This window comes from Hyperoodon ampullatus (assembly GCF_949752795.1).
Source record: "Hyperoodon ampullatus genome assembly, chromosome: 4".
NCBI classification, from domain to species: Eukaryota; Metazoa; Chordata; class Mammalia; order Artiodactyla; family Ziphiidae; genus Hyperoodon; species Hyperoodon ampullatus.
In genome coordinates this window covers 100332149-100351736 of record NC_136917.1, presented here as the reverse complement: position 1 = coordinate 100351736, position 19588 = coordinate 100332149, and the positions used below count along the sequence as shown (strand labels likewise).

Sequence of the window (19588 nt, the reverse complement as noted above, 5' to 3'; positions counted from 1 at the left end):
TTACAAAGAAAACAGAAAACAGTTAGGAAATTATTAATTCTATGAAAATAAACTTGTAGCAGAAATGAATAGCAACCACAGTACCTACTTGGCTCAGCCATAAGCAATATTAAAGTAGTAGTAATACTGTAAAGCTTGATTGCTGAATTAATCCAAAAATTGTGGGAATGGGAAAGAGATTCTTATCTGCCATAACAGAAAGTGACTGATAAATCAAGAGACAGCACTATAATTTAAAAATATTGATATAGAGAATATAATTAAAACCAAAAAGTATTGAGAGTTATTACATCTAGGGAACAGAACTAACAGGTGAGGAAGGATTAGGAAAGGATAACCTTTATTTTGATATATGTCATTTGTTTTTACTTGATTTTTAAGATTATATGCTTGTATCCTCTGATGTTCTACAGTTTTATTTTAATAAGTTTTAAGTGTAGATTTATCTGTCTTGCTCAAGATATGCCATGCTTCTTCTACAAAGATTTGTGTCTTTATTCTCATAAACACTCTACCACTAATATATTGCTTTTTCTCCCATTCTTTTCTAGTGCTTTTCTGAAACATCTATTAGAGGATTATTAGATCTTATTCTATTCTCCATGACTTTTTATCTATCATAATTTTTTTCTCAGGTTTTCTCTGCTATATTCTATATACTGTATTCCCCAATTCTAACTTTTAATTTACTAACTCTCTTCAACTATGCCTGACAGTTTTGCTTGACTTATCTTTGTAATGAATCATTTCCTCAAATAATTTTTAGCTTCTGACTACAAATTCTTCTTCATTAGAGATTTACCCTGAGTTGTAAAGTGTTGCTGTTGGCATTTTTATGTTTGTTTCCACTTGGTAACCCAGAAGTTTCATCAGTCCAAAATCCATTTTTACATAAATTTACACTGCTTGAGATTCCCACACTAAATAAGTTGTCTCAATTCAAACTGCAAATCTAAATCCACCTTTGGGTTAGGATCTGTGGCTTCTATATCTCAGGGGAGGCTGTTTATTTACCCCACCTGGCACCTCTGGCAAACTGACTTTTGCACCTCTAAAAACTAAAAAGGCAGAAGCTTCCAGGGTCTTAGTTTTAGATTCTGCCTCTCAGGCTCAAAGCTGTGCTGTGGACCCCTTGGGGCCTAGGTCTTATATCTCATCAGATATCACCTTTGGGCTGCCACACCCTCCAGGGATTTACCACTGGGGTTTTAAGTTCTTTCTTGTAGTCAGGAATTTAAAGATTCTTTTTCTATCTTTTGAACATAACTAGGTCTTTAATATTTTTGTTGTTGCTATGTTTTATTCCATTATTTTTATGGGTGTTTAGTGGGAGGGACAAGTGGTTAATTAACTCAGTCCACCATGTTATAGAACCCAAATTGTATAAATTACATTGATAAAAATAGCATTAATTTAAAAAACTTACATATAACAGTATGAAAATTATATGCAAAGTAAGTAATTATGGAAATAGTAGATTCTTCTGAATAATCCAGCTATGAGAAATTAGAAAACAATGTAGGCTTAGTGAAGTTATCAGACTTCTCATAAAATTATTAAAATTAAAAAATTTTAAGTCATGTTGGATATGAATCACTTGTACTTTGAGAGTACTCTTTATAATTTAAACTTTTACTTCACTAATTTTATTATAAAACATTTTCTAGAACTTCTCATCCTCTGTCACACTAAATATAATTGCCATCAAGTTCCACCTTATGCATTACACCTAAAGCCTGAAAAGTATATATTAATTCTCAACCAATCCAGAAAGTATTACCTACGCCAATGGTTCTAGTGTGGTGCCCAATGAGCAGCATTGGCATCACCTGAGATATTCTCAGATATGTAAATTCTCAGGCCCCAACCAGACCTTCTGAATTAAAACCTGGGATCTGAACAGGGCAATCTGTTTCAAGAAGCCCTCCACGTGATTCTGATGCACAGCAAAAATTTGACTTTATGGACCAGGGGCTTCCAAACTGCTCCCCATAAAACTTTTTGACAGTATATACATCTCAATCAGTCAAAGCCTGGATAGGGAGAGATCGGTGACGTGTCTACGGTGCAAAATTTAAGGAGGCACTCACTCTCAGGGTCCTACAAGGACTGCACGTCATGAGAGTGACTGACCCCTTAAATTTTGTACCCCTGTACCACCCCTGCAATGAGTAATGAAATGAATTGTCACCTATTTTCCTTGCCCTTTTTATAGAGATCAACTAAAATGCCTGAAAAGATCAAAGAAGAAATAAGTATGAGAAAATCTCAAACTGCACAATCAGACACTGAATAATTAGTACTTGGCTATATGATATACTATTTCTTACTCCAATTAATATATTATGCAATTAAGATTGTTAAGCACTGAAAATATTAGCTATGGCCTCCTGAGAAGCACTGTGGGCATTTATCTGATATGTACTATTTCTCCAACAAGAAATCTTAATACATTTTTAATAATAAAGTTCTTAAGTATCTAAACTGCAAGGATTAGAGTATCTGTAGTTTTTAAACTGTCATCTATGGAGCCCCAGGGTCAGGGAAGAAATCTCAGGGGCTGTTGTGAGAATGGTTCCAATCTTCACTTCAGCTTCGACCAAAGTGGCTCCACAAATTCAAACACAAGTTTTGGTTTTTTTACAAAACAGTCCAGTAGAGGCAGGGTTCTAGTGTTGGAAAAAAGTTTTAACCTTACCATGATATGACTCCTATTTTAGGACCTTTAATCTTATACTAAAAATCTGCAAGGAATATAGCATAAATATTATTAACAACACTGAGTAGAGATAATCTTGTCTGGCCTGAAAAATATCAGAATTTACTGCAGTTGTGATATGAAAATGGACAGAGCATGGAAAACAGAGTAGTGGCTCCCAGCCCTTTGTAAACTACGGAAACATTTCTTTAAATACAATTTTAGAAAAAAGTCCAGAAAATAAAAACATGTAGGAGTAATCTGATTAAAAAGAATGAAACAACTTCTTTTTCCCTGTTAGTCTTCCTCTTCCTGCTTCCTAAAATACCATCCTTTCCCACACCTGACTCCACACCCTCCAGCCACACACAAACACAGAGCAGCCCTTGAAGAATTACCAGAGAAACACCATGAAAAAGTAAAGCCAAAGTAAGAAAATCACTTTATCTGAATTAAAAAGAGATATCCATTTTTAAATGTTCACCATGTAGAAAGTTACCAGAATAAAGTTAATAAAATCGAGAGAAAAGTATATAAACTAAACTTTTCAAAGTACACAACATACACTAAATACTAAAGAACTTAGAAATCAGCTGCTTTATTTCAAGGAACCCTGAGCTGCTCTGACTGAGAAAAGCACAAAAATGGCAAGGCAATGAAATGCTGTTATCCCCCAAACACTATTCCTACTTAAAAGGGCAAAATGACTGACTATTCTAATGTTACTGATAAACCTCCTCCCTCTTGTTTAGGATCTCAACAGATAGTTTGTTCAGAGGTATTTGGGATGGCTTCCCCTATACTCTATACTCTATACCCCTATACTCCCCTATACTTCAAAAAACCCTATACAACAATAAAATATTCTAGAATGGGAAAGGCTTAGTTGATCTAGTAGCACAGACAATATAATTTACATAAAGTATCTCATCAAGCACGTGTTTGTACAAACATCTGATTTTCTTTACTAAATTGTATGTTCAAATATTCACCAAATTGTGATCACATTTCACATGTAAAGTTCTTAAAATACATCAACAGCATCTGTTCTAACCACAAACTAATGTGCCAGAGAGTAAGTTCATTTCACTATTCATAACCTGAAATATGAAACAGTTTAAATAAATTTATTTTAGTTACTTAAATTCTACCAAAAAACACACTATCGAAGTTTGCAACCAATCAAAAGTAATCTTTGTGTTCTTTGCACATCCATGAAGACTGAAACAAAAATATATACAATTCACCTATGAAATTCTACTTGCAGCATTCTAAGGGCCTCAAAATCTATTAACAAAATATTCTTTAGGAGCTGGGCTGATCTTTAATCTTATCATTTCAGAGTTAACAAAGTAGGAAACATATCTTTGACCTTTGCAATCATAAGTGTATCAAATAATTTCTTTCCACTTTTAATTACAAAAATGTAATAATGTAGCTCTTATAAAGCATACATGACAACTTTCCGTTATTATATTAACCTTTTATAAGTAAAGATGTCACTTTACCTTTTTTTTTCTGAAGAAAATCTCTGCTTATATGTGAAAGAAAACCAACCTTGCAAAATTTAACTATTCATTGCAGAACTTAAGAATGAGACAGTAAAACAAGTCGCCAAATATTAAGATGTAACAAAGCTAGGTCAGAAAAAGAAATTTCACCACTACAGGAAAGAAAACCTTGAACACAATTTTAAAACACCAATTTCTAAAAAGCTGAAATTCAAGTAAGAATTAAGTAATTCAGTAAATACTGCAATTTACCATTTTGTATGTCTTTGTCTTATTCTTAAAGCATTACATTTGTGGGCTCTAAAGAGTTGTTTTTTGTTTTTATCTTTTAATGACAAAAAAACACTGAGTTATTCCAACTTTTTTTTTTTAAGAATAAGATATTAATTTAAAGGTAGTAGAATTCCTTTAGTTTATAACTTCACTAAATCAGGTAGGCAGAGATTTACAAAAGCAGTCATGATTTTTTTCAGAAGTATTTTCAATAATATTGATAAGTATTTGATAATTTAAGTGATAGTTCATGTAATAAGAAATGAAAAAATTTAGAACTGAAAATACTCATTTCCAAGATTTTATCTAAATCTTTGTATACTTAAGATGCCTTTTTGCTCTTGTTGTAAAGGCAAAATAATACAGAATAATCTTTCACTACAAATAAAATAAATAATAACAATTTAAAGATAAGACTATGTTTAGGAAAGACTTTTTAAAAGACATGATAAAATAATTTATAACACATACTAAAACAGAGCTATAAAATGCCAAAAAAAAATAAAGGAAATTGCACTTACATCCATAGCTCTCTTAATAAAAGGTATCTGTGTGCCACTGTCCAGATCTTCATTTATAATAAGCCTTCTAGCCCACTGACCTGCCCTCACAACACCACTACCATGAATTAAAACCATCAGTTTCTGTGGATTTGTCAAAGCATCCTCACTCATAAAGATAAAACTCTTTGGTTCACTCTCAGTGGCATCTACCTGTAATTAAAAAAAATTAAATAATAAATAAATGTTTTCTGATCAGGTATAGACACAAACGAGAAAACAACTAATGGTTACTATAAATTATAGAATGACTATTACAGAATTATAGAAGTAAAAAAGCTTTAAAATAAAATTTTCATTAGAGATTGATAATTATATATAAAGTAGAGGAGCAAAAAAAGACATGATAGTAATTTAAACATATAAAAACATGAAAAAAGAATACTGGAAATATGTCTTTCTCCATTATTATTGTATATTTAGTATTATATTATCATTATAAATAAGAATAACTAATTTTTAAGTGCTTCCTATGATCTAGATACTATGCTAAATGTTTTTAAAACATTATTTCTGTTAAGGTCACACTATTATTATATTCATTTATAGATGAAGAAGTTGAGGCCTAGAGAGTTTAAATAACTCGCCCGAGATCACACAGCTATTAAGCCTATAAGTTATAATAGAAATATGCTGCACCTAAAATAAAAAACAGAAAAACCCAGCTGGAGAATACACATATTGGGAAACCATATATTAGCAAGGAAAACTACTAAGCTTTTAACAACAGTAGGAGAGGGAACTATTTAAAAATTCAAACACCAACTGTTCTGTGTAAATGGACTTTGAAATTTCATTCAGAGTATGAACACAGGATTATATAACAATTATTTTATGAAGGAATATTATTTGTATACTTTGATAAACTTATTTTATGTACTAGTTATTTACGGTATGAAAAGTGAATATTCTTAGTCATTTTGATTACACTTAATAGTTAGGTTTAAACTAGATGATGTATGATTTAGATCTGAAAGATTCAAAAGACTTTTAGAAAGGGATAACTTCCCAACCTCTTATTACATATGCCATGGCATGCACTGAGTGGTATTCCACATCAGCAGTGGCAAGTAACTAGGAATGGCAGCCTTTGTGCAACCAGATCAGAGCCAAGTTAAAATCTTGACAGCTGGTAATAAACACCTCCTCAAATAGAGAAAGTCAATCCACATGCTGGGTAATGCAATAGCACTTCACTTCATCAACAATATAGATTCATAAAATTACCAAAATAAGAAAGAAAAAAACTCAATACCAAAAAATGCCTTGGATTCCAAATATTCCCAGTCACTACTCCTGGGACAAAAAAAAATTTTTTTAATTTCTCTATTTCTAAAACAATCAGATTGGTGTCAGTAATGGATGCTTAGCCAGTTGTGTAAACAGAGCATAAAAGGTAATTATTTCAGCAAGAAGAGCACGGCCACAGGGCTTAAGAAAAAAATACCACCTTCTCAGTGAAGCCTTCTCTGACCACCCCATTTAAACACTTCCCCAAGAATTCCCTAGTCCCATTCTCTGTTTTATGTTCCTCCATAGCACATAACACAATCTAATATGCTTTTAATAATATTCTATTATTTACCATCTGCTCCTTCCACTAGAATGTAAGTCCAGGAAGGCATAGACCTTTGTTTGTCTCCAGCTACATTCCCAATGCCTAGAAGAAAGGCTGGCACATTGTAGGCACTCATTTATATAAGAATGAATGAACTTTTGGAATAAAGAATCTTATCAAGCATCACTAGTGAATTCCTTTAGATAAAAGGCATTTAACTAAATAATGCGTCCTCTTAACTGCTTACAATACTTGCCTGGTTCAGAAAGCACAAATGGAAGATTAAATGAATGCATGACTACAAAGAATTTTAAAAGAACTACACAATGCTTAGAATTAAAATGGCATATCTGTATCTTTATTAGTAGTAATTAAATATGCAGTAAGAGAAGTATGAAGTATAACACTACCACATTAGCTTCACTTGCATGTGACGTCTAGAATAAACAAATTACTATGATGACAATGGATAGGACTAAAGTCATAGAGGAAGAAAAGTGGATGGGAGACAGACGAAAGCCAACTCTGAGAAGAAAAACTCCCTTTTACCTAGAAACATTATATGAAAGCAGATGAATCATTCAGTTAAAATGGCTTAAAAAAAGAAAATGGTAATAAGAACAAAAGAAAAAATTAAAAAGCAAAGCTGTCAGTGAAAAATAAAAAAGAGGCTACAGAGGTTTCCAGTCATTCATTTACCAAAAAGTATGTCTAAATATGCACAAATAAAAGAGCCTCTTAAAGTCAGTGAGGCCTTAATGGATTCTGGAATGTATGGAAATGGACATCTGTTTATCTTAATGAAAAAACCCCTAGCTATAGACTTTCCAGCAGGTGCTGATCACTGTTTCTTTTTTCCATCATACTAAGTCCCCTGTTACCAAGCACCTGAATCAATTTTTTAAGCAATGGAATGTTGGCATTTTAAATTCCACAGTAATCACTTTAAAACTGGAAAAGTACTTATTTTCTGAAGATAAACGTGTTTTTTTATATTATACCACTGTTCAAGAATTTTTTAAGGGGCTACAAGTCAAGGCAGCCATGAACAAATGAATAAATGTTTTACTTGAACATCCAGATATGCTGACTTTGAAAATATCAGAACGTCAGAGTATTTAAGGAAAAAAAAATGAAAATGAACAATGTAATGGTATTAATGATTAAGGAATAAGAACAGTATTTAAGCTGGTCATTGACATATTCATCTCAATATAATGCAGAACTGTAACTCTGCAGCTGGTGGCTATAATTTACTCTGTGTAAAGTTAGTGCTAATTTAAAATAGAAAAATATCTATATGAATAAAATAATTTTTCCTTCATTAACTTAAGTTTTGAAATGGTTGTGGCAAGGCCATTTATCTTCAAACAATGGTAATTTACTAAGATGAGCTTTCATTAAGGAATACACATAAAGGTCATTCCAGTGTACCACCTCAGGTTAGAGACAAATCAACCTCAAAGGCCAATTGGTCAGTGAGGCTGCACCAAACAATTTTTAGCAATTAACAATTCACTTTGGGATACTTATGAAAATCACTAATTTTGATATTTATTTAAATATGATTGAATAAATTGAATTCAAATCTGTAGTCAAGTTAAATTCATGTGTCCAGTATTCTACACAAGTGTGAGATACTAAAATGGAGAATATTTTGTACCTATTTATGTGAGGTAGAGAGTAAACATGAGACATGATCATGATCTGTCAAATCATGGACTTCCACGAAGTGCTGTCATTTAAAAAAAAAAAAGTTTTTCTTTCCTTGCTAAATATTTCAACTGTAACACTAAAACTTAGTTTATCATCAGGAAAAAAAAAAGTTTGGTGGTATTCCTGTAGTAAAAAAAAAAAGGACTCTGAACAACAACAAAACCCCACTCTCACTGCTAGCTTTGGGATTTAAGAGAACTCAGGAGAAAACTAATACTTAGGGAAGAAAAATTCACAACTGTATAAAATATGTGATGATAATCTAAGGAGAGATAAACTTCCTAAAATAAAAATTTTCTTGTTTCTTTAATGTTTATAAAATTAGGGAATTTTTACTAACCAAAAATGGACATGAAGGTTGTTATAGGTCTCATATAATGTAAAGCTCCCTCTGTGCAACTTTATAGTCTAAACTTAAAAAAAGAGGAAAATAATTGAAGTCCTTCTAAATCTAATCTCAGGTTTTCTATAAAGAAAATTAATGAAAGTCAATCATATAACATGAGAGATATGGCCAATTATCTTGTAATTTGTTCTAGAAATCTAGGGAATTAAAGTGAGTTTAAAGGTTCCATGGAACTAGAAGTATTACAGAGTTAAAGGACTCAATATTAATTGTGCTATAACAATGAATTAACCTAAGGCTCTTTAAATATCATTCTTCAGAAACTTCGAAAGAAATAGAATTAACAAAAAAAGAAGACTGGACAAAGTGACAAAATTCTACCTTAATTTTCTAGAAGACAAAATTCAATATATAGTTTGAATAGAGTAAGACACTAGACCTAAAGTCAAAACTAAAAGAGATTTGAATCCGAAAAAGACTTTTATATTCACTCCCAAAAAGATACTAAAATCTTGGTTTTCACATAATTCAAAAGGAAGGAAAGCTTCCAAAAAAACAAGGGTTGGCCTAGTCATTACGTGGAATAATACTGAATATTTTATTCACTGCTATGCCACTAGCACTTGGAACAGTACATGGTACCCTAAAATAAATATTTGTTGAATGAATGAATAAATGATTAACAATGTGACCTAGTACTTGAGGTTGCCTATAGAAAATTAAATATAAAATAGATTTCTTTTAAAAAAAAATCAACCTATGGAATTAATTTGGGAGGATGGATAGCATTAAAAAATCCTCAAACCCTCCAATTCATAGTAGAATAACACTGCCCAAAGAACTTTAAAATTTCATGCAAAATTTCATGTAAACAAAATTATCAATATTCAAAGTTTTGTGCCTTAAATAAATTACTTTCATGAAGTCTTGGAGATTCATATAGATTGTAAAATCAGAGAGTTGTCAGGGACCTTAAAGATCATCTAGTCTACCATCATTACACACATAAGGTTACTATTTCTTCATTTAAACGCTTAAAATTTCATGTTTTCCATTAAAAACAAAAAAGTTCTTTTGAGAAGCTGAATCGCAGAACAAATTTCAAACTTTTTCACTCTAAAATGGCAAAATGTGCAAAACTTCAAAAAAGTGTTCTACCAAAAAAGAGATGAGTAGTGTTATGAAACACGAAGCACCAGGAGTGAATCTGGGGATGTGCAGAGGAAGTAACACAGAAATAAAATGTATAATTTAAAAAAAAAATCAAGAAATAATTAAAGCGATGGTGAATGTCTAATGCAAGAAAAGGAACACTGGTTTACTTCAAATAAATAAGTAAAAATAAATTATATCAATGAAATGAGAAAAGGTAGAGGAAAGGGTAGTCCTTTCGTGTCATCATTTTCAAAAAAGACTGGAAATCAGTTTTTCTTTACACTGAAGAATATTACTTTTTAAGAACCATTGTGCACAATGAGATGAGATATAATGACAGGAATTTAATATTATGTTTATCAATATCAAAACACTAGGATCTTAACATTTAAACTTATCACAGTTAACCTAAAACAAAAGTTTTCTTCTGAATTGAAAACTATTTTATTTGGAACTATAAATATTTTTAAAAATTGGACTTACTGGAATAGATATTTTTTTCAAATTACAGTCCTTTTCCAGGAGATCGTATACATACTTCGTGATGATCTAAGTAGGAAAGAAATAACATATTAAAATGCAATGTTGTCCATTATCAAAATTCACATAAATTATTAAAATTTATTGCTCTGAATATCTATCTTGGAATATTTTCATACTAAATTAAGAGGCTCTTTACTGGTTTACTTCCTGCTGTTGTGTACTGAATAACTATGGACCTTAATACTAAGGATTCGAAATAGTTAATATAAACTCACAAAAATACACAAGGACTTTCTATTTTACAAAGCAATACTCTGTAAGCATATTTTCCTTTTCTTTCAGTATTTCTAGAATTCTCTTTTCCCTATAATTTCCCTATAGGTATTATATCTAATATAGTACTATCACGACTCTGCTGAATCCTAACACTTCTTTTGTATTCCATGAATCCAAGAGGGAAAAGTCAGAGGTATTCTAAACAGAAAAGGAAAACTGATCCAGCAAAGCCAGGCACCAGTTAGTACTACCGGTTATATTAGGCAGAAACATGGCTCCCCAAAGATGTCTACATCCTAACTCCTGTTAACCTGTTAATATGTTATGTTACATGGTAAAAGGGACTTTGCAGATATGATTAAGGTTAAGAACCCAAGATGGAGATATTACCCTGGATTATCTGAGTGGGCCCAACTTAATCATATAAATCCTTATAAGTAAAAGATTACAGAACAGTATGTCAGAAAGATGCAAAGTGAGAAGGCCTCGACAGGCCATTGCTGGTTTTGAAGATGGAGGAAGCAGACAATGAGCCTTTAAAAGGTGGCATAATCCTCAGATTATAGCCAGTAAGAAAACAAGGCCTAGGTGCTATACTTGCAAGGAACTGAATTCTACCAACTCAAAGAAGCAGTAAATGGATTCTCCGCCTAAAGACTCCAGAAAGGAACAGCCTGTCCAACACCTTGATTTTAGTCTGGTGGCACTCATACTGAACTTCTGACCTCAAGAATTGTAGGATAATATATTTGTGTTGTTTTAAGCCACTAAATTTATGGTAATTTGTTACAGCAGCAACAGAAAACGAATACACTATTTCTATTAAAGAAAGCAAAGCAAGTGAAGAAAGAGATGTCTGGAGTAAAAGTGATGATTTAATAAGCTTTAATGGTCATTTTAAGGAGTGTTTCAAAAATATCTTGAATCATCTATGCACAGTATCTCAGAGAATAATTTTAGCAGCAGCATAATTAAAAGTCAAATTTTAATATGAAACAAGATCAGATGATTTTTTTTTTAGAAAAATTAAGATCACTTTGGTGCTGTCTTCTGTCATCTAAAATAAGATTCTCTATCCTGCTTTCTCTAAGAAGTCCAAAGTCCCTCCTTCTCTGTATACATATTTATTCATTTTAGAAACAGTACATTAGATGTATGCTAGAACAGCTTTATATTGTCTGGTAATAGTAATTTCAAAAGCTACAACACTAAACTAGAACTAGGCGATAATCTACTAGTTATTAATTGAATAGTATTCCTATATTTTATGTAGAATTTTAAATTATGTTCATTATACCTTCACCAGGAAGTAGCAGTACCATAAACCTGAAAGAGTAAATATATGTATAAGTCTAAAAATATACATGAAGTTATATAATGGGTTACCACTTCAAGAGAAATGGTTTAACTAAATGAGATTAGCTAAAATGAGTGGGTTATTATTTCTAAAAATTTCCTTCTATGAAATCATAAAATATCCTTACATTTAAAGAAACAATAAAACCAAGCAAACTTAAATTGAAATGAATTCTACCACCATGCAAAATACTTACAAGATATAATTTGAGAATTAAAAAAGTATTTTATCAGGTTATACCTTATATCAATATGAAATACATATTGCAGTTAATTCTCAATTTCATACTGCAATATAATAAAAAACAATTCAAACATTGCTTACATTTGACTGTGAAAAACATTATAGAGCAAGTATCTGTTCTAATAAAACCATACATCGAATAGAGTTGGAAGGACACTACCTAACTTGCCCAATTTCCCTTGCTCTCAAAGTCCTGACTGCAGAAGAAAAGCAACCATAAACTAAACCATCTAACTTGTAGGCAGTTTTCTCTGCTGAAATGTTCTCCTCCACCCTAGTCATCCTCCAAGAGATAGATCACATGTCAGCTGCTTTAGGTGACTTTTTCCTGCCTCATCCCAACCCTCCAAGGTAAGACAAAATGTCCCAACTCTGTGCTTCTTTGCACATGCCTGAAGCATATGAGTTTGATATTATTCACCTGTCTTGTTACCTGACTAGCCTGAGAACACTAAAATTTAGGTATCCTACCTCTACATTTCTGTGTATCCATACAGGATAGTGTCTGGTGCATTGAAGGTACTTTAAAACAGTATACAAATTCTCTTCACTGTTCATTCTGTCTACGTCCTTTGAGGGAGATAAGTGCTTCAGATTTTAAAAAAATCTTTCTAACTGCTGAATTGAGGCTTAGAAAGAAAGCATCAAGGATTCATAGCCTTACAGCTTGAGGAGGACTGCAGTCTGCATTTAGAAAAGTCAATAAATGAAAAGATAATTTTGAAAAAGATTAGATGAAAAAAAGTATCTCACCCAAATGTAATTTATGTTCAAATATTCACTAGAAACATTGTTTCCACTGAAGTTCCTAAATGAAAAGAAAAGGCTTAAGAGACTAATAAGACTGAGCTAAAGTGAAATCTTCATTCCAATAAGAAACACAGGAACTTCTGGTTTCTGTTCTGAAATATGAAGAGCCTGGAAGTAGTCACTCCTATCCTCACAAAAAGAAAAAAGCTGAACAAACTGAAAACCAGTGACTCTTCTTAGATCTATTGGATATTTGAGGTCACAGGGCAAACTGCTTCCCCGAAAACTGGAGAGACAGCCAGGCAGATACAGAGGATAAGGACTTACTGGTAACAAAAGCGCAGCCGCAGAAGTGTTGGCTGAAGCCAGTCCTGGGGTAGGAACACTTTCAACTATAACTGATTAATTTCTGGAGGTTCAATATGAATACTAGCTTAAGAATGAAAATTATGAGGGGCCTCAGCCTTAAAGAAGGATTCCCCAAACTTCTATGAGTTTTACCTCCATGAGCCTCACTAGGTTCTCACTGTGGAGATTAGAGAAAAATCCTCACCTGCTTCCAGCAGGGGAAGAGGAAAGTAACCATTTTGAAATACTACTGAACTCTGTTCTCCTTAATAAGGCCTTCCCACAAGGAAAACTATTTCACCAGAGTGTAACTGACACAGGGGAAGCAAAAGGTTCACTAAAAGACTGAGACCTAATCATAGGACTATAGAAGGTTTCCTCCCACCCTTCCTCACATTACCACCATAGCAATAGGGCTCCTATAAAATAACAAGGAATGAGATACAGCTAAAAGAACTGCAAGGCTCACCCTTATTTAAAGTCTCCAGGAACACTTAAAGACAACAGGGAAAACAAAAACAAGGACCTAAGAGGAAATTTTAGCCTTGGCCACAAGAGCTACAGCAAATAGTAGACACAGACTGACTCCTAGCCAGATAAACATAAAACTTCACACTAAAGACCTATCTACCAAAGTTCCTTTTACCCAATACAACATGTCTAGCTTTCAACAAAAAATTACCAGGCACACTAAAAGGCAAAAAGAAAGAACCCGAAGAGACAAATCAAGCATCAGAAAATTTGGAATTCTCAGAATTGGAATTTAAAACAATAAGTAATATGCCAAAGGATTTATTGAAAAAGTTGACAACATAAAAGAACAGATGAGTACACAAGGTGAGAAATGGAAACTCTAAGGAAGAATCAAAAGAAAATGCTATATCAAAAACACTGTAATGAAAATGAAGAATGCCTTTGATGGGCTCATCAGTAGACTAGATATGGCCAAGGAAAGAATCAAAGAGTTTCAAGATGTAACAGTACACACTTTCAAAACTGTAATGCAAAGAGGAAAGGAAAAAATGAAAAGATGGAACAGAGTATCTGAGAATTATAGGGCAATTACAACAGTTTTAACATATGCATAATAGTAATACCAGAAAGAGAAGAAAAAGAAAAGAACAGAGGAACAATCTGACATAATAATGGCTGAGAATATTCCAAAATAAATGACAGACACAAAACCACAGATCCAGGTGATCCAAAGAACTCCAAGCAGGATAAATACCAAAACTACACCTGGCCATATCATATTAAAACTGCACAAAGCCAAACACAAAGAATCCAGACTGGCAGTATGGAGAGATCTGGGGGAGTGAGGGATGTGGAAAACTTTACCTAGAGAGGAAAATAAAATAAGAATTATATCAGGCTTCTCTTCGGAATCATGCACGTAAGAAGAGAGCAGATTGAAATATTCAAAGTATTGAAGAAAAAATCCACCAATCTATAATTCTATATCCAGTGAACTTATCCTTCAAAGGTGAGAAATAAAGATCTTCTCAATCAAAAATTGAGGGAATTTTTGCAAGTAGATCTACCACAAGAAAGGTTAAAATTATTCACAGAGAAGGAAAATTATATAGGTCAGAAATTTGGATGTACATAAAGAAAGGAAGAGTGTTAGAGAGGAATAAATTAAGGTAAAATAATTTTTAAATTTTTTCTTATTCTTTTTTAAATAAATAAATAAATTTATTTATTTATTTATTTATTTATGGCTGCATTGGGTCTTCGTTGCTGCATGCAGGCTTTCTCTAGTTGCGGCAAACAGGGGCTACTCTTGGTTGCAGTACACGGGCTTCTCATTGCAGTGGCTTCTCTTGTTTGCGGAGTATGGGCTCTAGGTGTGCAGGCTTCAGTCGTTGTGGCATGTGGGCTCAGTCGTTGTGGCATGTGGGCTCAGTAGTTGCAGCTCGCGGGCTCTAGAGCACAGGCTCGATAGTTGTGGTGCACAGGCTTAGTTGCTCTGTGGCATGTAGGATCTTCCCAGACCAGGGCTTGAACCCATGTCCCCTGCATTGGCAGGCAGATTCTCAACCACTGCGCCACCAGGGAAGTCCCTTTTCTTATTCTTAATTGACCTAACAGACAACAGTTTGTTGAAAATAATAGCGATGTTTTTGGTGATTATAGCTTATAGAAAAGAAAAATGAATGACAGCAAGATTATAAGTTATGGGAGGGAGAAGCTGAGAATACTCTGTTATAAGGTACTCACACTACCCATGAAGCAGTATAGTATTATTTGAAAGAAAAACTGGAAAGGAAAAAAAATTACTATACCTGATAATTTCTCTGGATTTCTTTTGATTCCTAAGAAGTAGCCATATAGCTAAATTTAAATGAATCCACAATGGAAGACACAGGGAAGTGATTTTGAGATTATATATTCATGAAATAGATCCCTTGGCTAACAACAGAATAATGCCTTCTAGAAACTGGAGTCAAACTAGACTTTTTTCTAGCTCAGGATTTCTCTACCTAGGAATTAAAGAAAATTTTAACAGAAAGAGCAAGGGTGATCAAAGAAATAGACAGTGGGAAGAAGGAAAATGAAGTCCGATAAAAATTAATTCTCAATGGAGTACTTCCAACAGAAGGGGTATACTCACCCTGCAATAAATTTGACATTTATTGAGCAGTTGCTATGTGCCTATCATGTACCTCATGCATTTCTGCATTATATCTCATCATTAATTAAATAAGAAGCTAACAATGACACCCTTTATTCCTGCAAAAGCACTGAAATTATTCTGGCAGATTATAATTTAAGGAGGTGGGTAATGAAACTAAGAAGCTTCCCAGAAGGTACTTTAGACCTTTTTGCGACTGGATTTGAGAAATAAAATGGGATATATGACAAGAAATATGACTGGAGAAATGAAAGAAATTAACATAAATATTTTAATTAAATAAAAATACAAAGTTAACTTTACTATTAGATGGCCAAGCTTCTGTTCTTTCTTACTCTGAAGAAAACCCTCTCATTAGTAAGAAATTAAGTTTGACCTCATTGATTCACAGCAATAACAATTTTCATTTCTCAACTTTATTAATGGTAAGATAAAAATTTCTGTATTGGGCCCATCAGAAGAGTAAGAACTTTAGGCCAAGGCACAAAACACCAACATCCATAGATCCTGAGTAACATCCACCTCTGGAGAGGACAACTAAATGTTAAGAGTACTCTGATTTGTAGTATAAGCGTGGATGAACTGAACCGAAAGAAATACTCTCAAAGATTTAAGTATATCTATGACATTTTATGCCCCGTAATCAAAGAAAGTCTCAGAAAACAGACTCAATAGACTACCAACCTGAATTAGTAAAATATGAGCTATAAAAGATTTTAAAAGGAGCAACTTTTAAAGAGACTTAGGTTAATAAATTGTTACCTAGGATAAATCTAGTTCTAATTGATGGAATAAAATTAAGTGATTTGTAATTAGTACAGTGAAGTGACAGTTTTCTTAGTTCTCCTCTGCTTAAAACAATTATGTATATGATTTCTGTATTAAATAGATACTCAGAAGAGTTGAAAACAGTTTAGTTTTACCTAAGCAACTCCTTTTAACACTACTCATTTGCTTAGGAAGCTCTGATTTCACAAATAAGCCAAGCGGAGTCAATACAGGCAGTCTGACTTACAAATGTATCACAAATGTAAAAAAATTGATATTATGAGTTTTTACTATATTAGAAGTTTAATAATAATTTTGGAAACAGACTTTTGCATTTAAAACAGTCTTTGTTAAGATTATCTGTTTCACTTCACTTATTGATACAAATAGCACTTTTAAAACACCATGGCTTTTAAGAAACCAGTCTTAGTCATTTCATCTCTAAACAAAGTGCAAGTAGTAGGAGATTTTAGCTCTGAGCACTTACTTGATTTAAAACATGTTTATCCCCAAAGCAGTGTAATTTTTACCTTCAGGGCAGAGCAATTCATGGCTCAACAGAATCATTTAGTATTATACCAGCAAGGACAATGTAGTACTTCTACGAGTATTAAAAGTTAATAAGTAGATGAGATTTACATATTAAATTTAATATTATAGATTTTTTCCATTTTTAAACAAAACTGGAAAATTTACAATTATTATAGCTTAATAAAAATAGAAAATATTAATGCCCAAACAGTAAATAACCACTTTTCAAAATATCTACTTTTAATATTTTTAAAAACCTGTATGCATACAGTTTACTTTCTACTTTAACATGCTCTCATATTTTTATTTTATTTTTTTAAATTTATTTATTTTATATTTGGCTGCATTGGGTTTTCATTGTTGCTTGCATGCTTTCTCTAGTTGTGGTGAGCGGGGGTTTCTCCTGTTGGGGAGCACAGGCTTTAGGCACGCAGGCTTCAGTAGCTGTGGCACATGGGCTCAGTAGTTGTGGCTCGTGGGCTCTAGAGAGCAGGCTCAGTAGTTGTGGTGCACAGGCTTAGCTGCTCCGCGGCACATGGGATCTTCCCGGATCACGGCTCAAACCCGTGTCCCCCTACGTTGGCAGGCAGATTCTTAACCACTGCGCCACCAGGGAAGCCTGGTCTTATATTTTAGATAAGTATTTTATAAATCACATACAAATTTTTTTTTAATTCATGCTGACCATCTTTTAACTGGCAAGTTTATTTAATTCATTGTGATTACTGAATTTAGATTTAACTTTTCATTGTACTTTGTACCTTCTACTTACCTTGCTTTTTATATGTTTTTTTCTTTTCCTATCTTTTAATAGATTAACTTTTCTTTACTCCTGCCTTTCTGGATAAAAGTTACATATTCTAGTTCTATTCCTCTAGTGGCATCTTTATAGCTTTAACATGAATATTTGACATATCAAAGTCTAAAATTAATAAATTTTCTTTTCCTCTTGAATAGTTTGACTTGAAAGAGCTTTAACCCATCTTTTTAACTCACCTTACATACTATTTGTATAAGATATATTTTTTCCCTTGATTTGTACCTTTTTTTGTGTGTGTGTGTGATTATTTTGCTTTATTTAGGTAAAGTTTGTTTTGACTTCCCACGTGATAATCAATTCATTTGCTCAGCATTCCTTTTGGGGTACATCTCTTTCACTCTCATTAGTTCAGTTTTCTTCTTCATTAGTTCTTTAGGAAAAAGTAAACTGTCAGTTTTTTGTCTGAAAATATCTCTATCTGGACCTAACACTGAATGATAGTTTTACTTGGGCATAAAGTTCTAGAACAATAGATATTTTCTCTGGTGTCTTCTGGTTTCCATGGTTATTGTTAATATTTCTGCTGTCAGTTTTACTGTGGTTGTAAGTAATCAGGCTTCATCCTCTGGTTTCTTTTGTGATCTTTCCCTATGTCTCTGATATGCTGTAGATTTACTATAATGTCTAGGTATAGATTAAGTCTTATCAAGCTTCCTGAGGACTCAGTGTACTTCTTGAACCTTTCACCAATTCAGATCAATTCACAGAGAGTACTTCTTCAAATATTTCCTCACTCTCATTCTCTTCTTGTGGAACTCCTACTAGATACATGCCAGACATTCTTGTTTTACTCTCCCTATTATAAGCCCACCTTCATATTTTCCATCCCTTTTTATCTCTCAGGGCTACATACTGAGTAATTTTCTTAGGTCTACCTTCTGGGATTCTAATTCTCCCTTCAGCTGTGTCTAATCTGCTATTTAACTTAGTCCACTGAATTTTTAACTTTATTAACTGTATTTTGATGTCTGTACATTTTCTTGGGTATTATTTAATCTATGCTTTCTTTTTATATTGTTCTAATCTTTGTTATATGTTATTTTTCTTTTCTTATGTTTTTAACCATTTAAAATGATACTTATTTTAAGGTCTCTAAATATTAGTTCTCTTATCTAATGTTTTTGTACCTCTGGCTCTTCAATTATAGTCATCCTAAAAAAAAGAAAATCACCTTAAAGCACACTATCTTCATAAACCTTCCCCCTAAAATATTTCCTCTGTCAACAGGAGTCTATTCAGCAAATAATTATTTACCGGCTTTTAATCTTCTGCTTATTATATTCCTTTTAGTCTTACTTCCTCTACTTAATGTATTAATGTATGTTCCTTGAGAATGAAGACTATGGTATTTTTGATTATAATTCAAACTAAAGCAAGTGGAATAAGGTGCTCAACAAATTTTTTTGGTTTTTAACTTTTTCTAAGTTTTCATTATTGAATTAGCAGAAACAGGCCTAGAAGAAAATCCTGTAACTTGGCTGACTATCCATTTACCCTCCCAATTCTTTCTGGAGATTTCTTGGTCCCATAAATTCCAGATTAGAATATTTAATATAAAAT

General features: G+C 32.7%; 1 protein-coding gene across 2 annotated transcripts in view; it reads right to left on the bottom strand.

Moving 5' to 3' along the window:
* Positions 1 to 19588, bottom strand: part of ARB2A (ARB2 cotranscriptional regulator A) — a gene marked incomplete at both ends in the record, with an annotated part of 387052 nt that overhangs the window by 309078 nt on the left and 58386 nt on the right. The window contains 2 exons of one of the 2 annotated variants that reach the window (XM_079701776.1): positions 5004 to 5195; positions 10301 to 10366. In XM_079701776.1, the coding sequence (XP_079557902.1) occupies positions 5004 to 5195; positions 10301 to 10366 (258 nt within the window). The remainder of the gene's footprint in view (positions 1 to 5003; positions 5196 to 10300; positions 10367 to 19588) is intronic. The other variant, XM_079701777.1, reaches the window with a different exon arrangement.